Genomic DNA, 7,458 nt, shown 5'->3' with positions numbered 1-7,458 from the left:
TGGTGTACTCACAATATTTTAATGTAATTCTTCTTTCACCTCAAAAATAAAGTTCGAGCTAATTTGAATTCTGGGTTTGGTTTTGTGAAGTGCTTGGTCCCATCGCGTGTATCTGCTGCTCCTCTCATTGCGGCCATTGCACAGTTCATCTTAACGTTGCGGTTTCCTAAGGTAAAACAAAATTCTCTGCCAAGAGAGATGATATGGATCTGAGACCGAACCGAAGCGGTTGAAATCTCTCTCTCATATAAAGGCAACACATCCTTCATCATATTTGGTACCATGTTCTAAACAGGTGCTAAACATTATTGTAAATACTTGAATTAGCCCATAATCAAATGCCTAGCAGATGCTAATTGATACCTAACAAAAGGGGAAAAAAAACAAGTCAAACCCCTGACATTGTGCCTGCGCTGTCTTCTGAAGACTACATCATCCACGTAACACGGAGATTGAGTGATACCGTGATGGTGGGTACTACACAACTAACTCCTAGTTACATGCACCTTGCCAGGCTTTGCAAAGAAGTTACCAATTGCGTTCATCTGTTCCCACAAAAGGACAAAAACAACTTGATTCAAGCCTGGAAACAACCAATCAGGTCATGAACCCATTTCATGCTTGCAAATTATTGGCCGTTAGCTGATTCTGAAACAAAAGGCATGAAACATCAGTGATCTGTGTGCCTCGTCATCACACAACCAGCATCACCATAAACTAAAGCCTTTCATAGTCATATTATAGATATGCATACCTGTTTGCTTGGTTGATCCATTTTGACAGTTTTCTCGAACTTCCTTGACGGTAGAAGATTCTGGAATTTCAGAAGGTAACTTCAATTCATCTGCAGTGGTTGAAGCATCCTGTGCCTTTTCTGTCCCCGGTATGCACTGCTGCTCTAGCATCTTCTGAAGACACTTCCCTTGTTCCTCAATTCTTAGCTGCAAACTTCTTTGTATCTGAATTCCATGGAACAGACACAATGATGAACTTCAGTAAGATACAGCATGCTGCACACAAGGTTACCAGGCAATTTTCGGGAACAAACATTTACAGTTCAGATTGTTGGCTACCTCAAATTTGAATCTGAAGTGGTTAGCAGTAGGGCTGTATAGCATATTTTCTAATAAACAACAGAAATATGAAGCCTATTTGGCATGTAGTGCTTATGGTTCATCAACTAATGAAGCAACTGTCATTATAGTAATTCTGCCAAGAAAAAAAGACACTCTGATAGAGGTCACGACACTATTCTTAGTACATGCACTCTCAAGAATTGACCGTACTAACATACTAAATTGTTGGAATATAAGTAAATTACCCACCTCTCCCCATCAGCTTAAGCTTTTGGGTTGAACTGGTCGGTGCATGCAACTCAATATGGTATCAAAGCTAGAGGTCTCGAGTTCGAATCCTAGTTAGCGCAATTAAATAAAATAATTGCTGCTCGCTCCTATTCCACGTCTGAGGCCTGATGGAGCCTCCACGTGAGGGGGAGTGTTGGAATATAAGTGAATTGCCCACCTCTCCCCATCAGCTTAAGCTTTTGGGTTGAACTGGTCGGTGCATGCAACTCAATATAAATGAGCTATTTAATTTATTTGGAGATCACATTATAAATAACAGTACAAGCTCCGTAATAATGCAAATTAAACCTGTAGCACAAGATGCAAAGGACAACAGTGTTGCATATAAAAATAAAACTTAAAATGTCCTAAAGTTACAAGTTTAAGATGCAAAGGAAAATATGGTACAATAAAATGTTTTACCAACATCTCTAAGTTATACTGATTTTAGACCACACTTTCAGACATCTAACAGAAAGCAGAGCAAACTGCAATAGTACCTCAAGCTGTTCATGAAGCCGCTTTTGAAGTTCCAACTGGAGCCGAAGTGCTTCAGTGAGATCAAAACTCCTGCAGCAGTATAAAAATGATGCTCTGAAACCAGGCACTTTAAACAAAGATTAAAAATAACTGCATTTTGTTCAGATGCAACTCTTGTGGCGCAATAAAAGAACCAAAGCTTAGGACCACAGAGCAAAGTAATTTGTGGATAGGCTAACACGGTAAGCTGTTCCTTGAGTAATAAACCACTGTTGTTAAGGAAAAAGTATTTGAAATTGGATATAAAACTACTCACAAAGGAGAAGGAATTTGAAATTCATCAAAATACATAGGCAATGCTGAATCCATGAATCTATGCTGTGATGGCACATTCAGTAAACAAAAGGAGTGTTGACTGTTGAAAAATAGTTGTGTTTAACCTCAAGGTTTAAAATGTGGGCTATAACAAATAGCGGCATCTTTTTGCAGAAGCTATAAAGCTATAGCACAGCTATAGGAGTTATGACAGGTAGCAGTTTTTAAGAAAACCATGAAAAATACAAGTAATTCATTCATAAAAACATAAGAATCATGAAATTTGGTGAACACAAAAATGTTTCCAAGGCTTTAGGAGTGTAGGGGACATTATTTAATATGGCATTATAGCATGATTTGTGAAAATAGCATGATTTGTGAAACACAAGTGTTCAAATTTTCAAAAGACCAACTTAGCAGCAAAAGATAAGTAGATAATAACTAAATTGTCACTCTAAAAGCTAAAACTCAAATAGCGGAGCTATTTTCAAGCTACATTTAAGCAATTTAGCGGCGCTAAAGCGCAATATAGCGGTCATAGCTGACATAGCGGAAACAATAGGAATAGCCTAGCGTGGGCTCTCTCCAGAAGCTATAGCGGCACTATAGCACCGCTATAGCCCGCTATTTGAATCCATCAGATTGATGCACAAACAAAATGGCATATCTGTTTGATAATTGATTGGTGAACTTATTGCGTTTCTATTCTTGCAAACAACAAAAAAGTTTACCCATCATTCATTGTTTTTGCTGAAAATAATATCTACTGTAAACAAATTTCCAGACCATGCATTTCATGCAAAAACTCGATCATCAAAAACTCAACCACAAGGAGAAGACAACACTCTGGCTTTGTGTTATGAAAGAGTACCAGACCCTTTTAGAGGTACTCACGCGACCTGCAAGCACCCAGGTTTGAGCCCAGGTGAATGGACTCTCAGCTGGAGGCTACCAAGCTATTGCTCGGCTCTCTCAGTCTCATCTTATACTCTTATAAAGCAAAATCTCACTACGTATTTCTCTCAACATGCAAGCTATCCAACTAGGCAATCCACTATCACACACAATTAAAAACCACTAGCTCATGCAATTGTAATGTCCACGTCCGCAAGTCACCTATTTCTATGAACATGCAAGCTGTCCAACTAGGTAATAAACATTCTAACCTATTTATATTTCTTCTTCATACCCGCGGCAACACGCGGGAAATCCTCCTAGTATATTGGAAACAAAAGCTATATCCTGCTTTCTCATTGTATATTGAAATCAAAACATCCACACAAACAAAATCCTAGGTGCAGACATACCCTTTCAAGTCAATAGATGGTATATCTTCTTTAGATGCCGCTTTCTTTTCAGAAGAGCCTGAAAATATCAAATCACCAAACTTGATAAGGCAACTGCAGAAATTGCAGCAATGAATACAAAGAAACAGAACACATAGGAAGTGGAACATGTCAAACCTTCAGATAACTCTGGTCTGTATCGAGCTGTTCTGTATTTCTGAAACAGTGTTAAATAAAAATCAGATAGATAATAGATTTCAACTATTTTCAGTAACATCCAACAATAGGGCTATATACCAGACCTGAAGATGACTTTTTACATGATAAATGGTCAAATTGTCGGCCTTCATTAGCTTCAGGACACCCTTAGGAGTTGCTTCTGCAATAATTTAAGGAAAATTTCAAAATGAATAGATTCAATCATGGGAGAAACATGTCTGCAAACAGTACGCACTTTCACTGCCACCAAGTTGATTGACAGCATCCACAAAGCGCTCGTGAAGTTCAGGAGTCCATCTCATGCGTGCCTTGGCAGTATTGGAGCCAGCAGTGGGTGAGGGTGCCACAACTGCCAACGGTTCAACAGATTGAGACGAAACTGTTTGTTGGGTAGCTGATTGATGAACGGAGATGGATGATTGCACAGGTTGCCCAACCTATGTGAAGCATAAATTAATGCATAAAGACTAAACAAAGAGTACAGGGCAGCAAAGGTTATAACAAAGTGACCTTGCCACAAGATTGAATACTATCATAGCTGAAATTGAATGTTGCAAACTTGCAAAAGATGAGCAAATGCATGCCTGATTTTCAACTTCAAAACCCATTTTATAAAATTTCTGAACTCAAACAAGTGACTTGGCAAATTCCTAAATTATATATGTTGCTTTATTAAAAAAAATGATCCCCAAGGGAACTAAGAGCACAATACAAGCAACTTTGCCCGTATTTGGTCTTGCCATTTGCAAACACAGAAACCTCCTGGACCCTGCTAAAATTTTTCCTCATGTGAAACTCCTATATGTGAACTTGTACAAACTACAAAAGTCAAGCTAAAGCCGATAGTGCACCACAATCCAAGTCAAATCTGACTGGAGTCATTTGAGGCAAAACTGATGTTATGGTGGGGAACGTCTACCAATGGAGGAACCTGAGCCATGGCTGAGGAATGGGCTACGCCGTGACCCGCCATGCATCGCTCAGTTAGTGAGATCCGATTGATTAGGAGTCTGTTATTCCTTTGAGTTAGCAGAAAGTTGTTAGGATTTGTGTATAAGTATTGGACAATTAGTTTAATGAAAGAGTGAGCTGGAGATTGAGATTAATCTCTCCCGCTCCCTTGTTCTCGCACACGCGCTAGCAAACGCAACGCCGAGCATGGCTTCGCAACCTCACCGCCATGCTGTTAAGCCTCACCCTCACACCTCCCATTCCTACTTCCTCCGTAGTAACCGAGCGCCAACAACTGAACACCCTACATGCAGCCTAGTCATCATGCTCATTTGTTACAATGAAGAAAAATATCAGGTAGCTCCTGACACATTGTTTCATCTTGCAATGCATACTGGCAAAGTCTAGTGTTAGAATACAGTCTAGATGTCAAACAACAGCTTGGTCTGAGGATCCAAAGTGGAAAAAAAAATTAGTCTTGGTCCAGTAAAGTAGTAAAAAATGCAGAAACTTTTTGACCCACAGGTCACTTTGAAAAAGAATGAGATGTATGATGTGAACCTGTATACAACATGCAGTTGTCGCCAGTATCCTGGATGTGTAATGAACAGTGAAAAGTTGAACTTCTAAAGATTTCCAGGTGTAGATTTGATGTATCATATAGATATAAACAAGATATAACAAAAAAAAAGCTTACAAAGAATTTATTTTGGGAAAAAAAACAGGACTTGTAGCCTGTAGGACATCAACAATATGATCACAGATTTGTGGATTTGTCATCAACTAGTTGACAAGGACCCAGAATGGACCAACGGTACAGTTAGGGAATACTAAGCACAAACAGGAGTACAAAAAGTCCACCCAACAAAATGACAGACTTAACTAGCGTACCTGTTGAGTTTCTGTGGAAGTTGGGATATCAACCATGTCCTTCCAATCCTCATTCATAAACTCTGTCCACCATTCAGTTTGCTTAGTAAGATCATCTGAAGCGCCAATAGAAGTGGTCCCAGTCACATTATTCCCAGCAGGGACATCACCAGAGTATCCAAGGATGCTCTCAACTGGATCAGGGCACCAGGTTGGTTCAACGTCTCTTGGGAAATCGGTTATGGAAGGTTCAAAGCCTCCATATTGTGACCCATAATTCAGTGTTGAAGAACTTGCAGTGCTTGGTGGTTGAGAATTGTATGGATTGTGGTTGGAGTATTGATCAGGATTCGAAAGCGAACAGAACCTTACAGACGGAGGTGAGCACAGAGGTCCAACAGATCCAGTATTGGAGTGAAAATGACCACGGATAGGAGCAACAGTGGTCTGGTGAGTTGGTAGTGGAGTGCTCCTCAATTCTCTCTCCATCAAAACACTCTGTGTATCTGGAAGCCTCGGGAAGCTCTCATCCAGAGAAGCTGGTATAGAAGGCAGAGATGTTGGTATGGTTACAGGAACTCCAGATTTGTAGAGCTGGTTGGTGCTTAATCTCTCCATCTACAAACAAGCACAAACCTCAGTTACCAGAAACGCAATGTTCCTCCAAGTGTTCAATTGCCTTTCTATCTTTACTAGGATTATTGTGTCTGCAATTAGAGAAAAAGGCATTCACGTTTGTCACAACGAGAAGTCTTTGACAACATAAATTGAATGATACATTTGCCAAGAAACAGATGAATCCAATTTCATTAATCCAACTATGAAGTGTTTTCAAAGAAAGTACACACTAAACTGGAAGTCAGCCTTTGCTTAACCAATAAGTCAGAATACATAGCCCATTTTAACTGGACTACAGGGCCATTTGGGCAACTGAATGGATCTCAGCTGCAGAAATACAGCAGTTCGAGGTCCTTCCACGGTAGCAGGAAGAACATGGCAACAGAGCCAGACTTTTTTACATGGTGAAATAAGCTGTTAACTTGACAACGATTTTGATTCGCTGATCATGGCACTACAGCTAGCCTGCAAGTGCCTCTACTATCAGGATTAAACGCACTCCGTGAAAATTCTCCCTACACAAACGATCTTAAGTAAAAAAAACATTAGATATAAGAAATCAACGAATAAATCGCTAGCCAAAGCACCCACCTGCGATAATAAATTCCACTCGCCCACGAGCCTAGCTGACATACATACCTGGGATAATAAATTCCATTCGCCCACGAGCCTAGCTGTCATATCTAGGATAATTTCGCACTTCGTACGAGTACGAGTCCATCCAATCTGAACCTACGGCAATCATTATCTCCTTAATAAGGCGCGCCAACTCACTACCCTCAACACAGAATTTGTCTTCCGCACCAATCAAACCACAAGGAACCCAAGCGAAACAGGATCGAATCATGGCCCTAACAACCGAGCGCAGAGGAGAAAGAGAGGTCGAACCATCTGGCACTAAACCGAGGCCGGGAGCGGGCTGCCCTCACCTCCGCTGCGGGCGGCGCGTGGCGGCGGGATCGGCGGTGTCGAGAAAGAGGAAGAGCTCGTGAACCGTATCCCCTGGCCTGGCCTGCCCTGAGCTCCTGCCTGCCTCTCTCCAACAGAGCTCGAGCGAGACGGGGGAGGGATGAGATGGGAGGCGAGGGGGGGGAGAACTGGAGGAGGCGGCCTTTCGCGTGGTGAACCGCCGCGCTCACTCCGCACGCGAGCGTCCAGCCTCGCTGACACGTGGGGCCATCTCGAGTGGGCCCGCCCCTGCCGTGGGAGGGGGTAGAGTAGGGACCGTGTAAGCGAGCGATTTGTAGCGCCGATGGGAAAAGATTCTGTCAGCTTGGGGGCGGGGCAGTGGGTGGGCCGGGTCCAGGGGACGAAGGGAGGTGGGGTCCAGTGGCAGTGGGCGCAGGCGCAGTGGGCTGGGCGCGTGGGTGGGT

The 7,458-nt window shown here is 42.0% G+C and overlaps 1 protein-coding gene across 5 annotated transcripts; it reads right to left on the bottom strand.

Moving 5' to 3' along the window:
* Positions 211-7,172, bottom strand: LOC110432823 (protein PHOSPHATE STARVATION RESPONSE 2-like). Of its 5 annotated transcripts, none has more exons than XM_021453701.1 (9): positions 7,015-7,172; positions 5,489-6,085; positions 3,882-4,083; positions 3,730-3,806; positions 3,605-3,644; positions 3,449-3,506; positions 1,847-1,916; positions 755-959; positions 211-648 (listed from the first exon to the last, which is right to left on the bottom strand). In XM_021453701.1, exons 2-9 carry the CDS (start codon positions 6,083-6,085, stop codon positions 629-631), a joined length of 1,269 nt encoding a protein of 422 aa, XP_021309376.1. In that variant the 5' UTR covers positions 7,015-7,172; the 3' UTR covers positions 211-628. The 5 variants fall into 5 exon arrangements, with proteins under 5 accessions (XP_021309376.1, XP_021309378.1, XP_021309375.1 ...); XM_021453703.1 differs by having other exon boundaries at positions 5,489-6,174; positions 6,974-7,169; XM_021453700.1 differs by having other exon boundaries at positions 6,974-7,169.

The sequence above is a fragment of the Sorghum bicolor genome, chromosome 2 (genome assembly GCF_000003195.3).
Source record: "Sorghum bicolor cultivar BTx623 chromosome 2, Sorghum_bicolor_NCBIv3, whole genome shotgun sequence".
Taxonomy (NCBI): domain Eukaryota; kingdom Viridiplantae; phylum Streptophyta; class Magnoliopsida; order Poales; family Poaceae; genus Sorghum; species Sorghum bicolor.
The sequence above is the reverse complement of the archived record's forward strand: the minus strand, read 5'-3'. Positions and strand labels throughout refer to the sequence as shown.

What these genes read in the sequence shown, in the direction of transcription:
- LOC110432823 (XM_021453699.1), bottom strand. Translation starts at nt 6,766, where the DNA reads ATGACAGCTAGGCTCGTGGGCGAATGGAATTTATTATCCCAGGTATGT. An exon ending in TCAACTTGGTGGCAGTGAAA is followed by an intron (nt 3,807 to 3,881) that starts GTGCGTACTGTT and finishes AAATTATTGCAG; the next exon opens with AAGCAACTCCTAAGGGTGTC. An exon ending in CCATCTATTGACTTGAAAGG is followed by an intron (nt 1,917 to 3,448) that starts GTATGTCTGCAC and finishes ATACTGCTGCAG; the next exon opens with GAGTTTTGATCTCACTGAAG.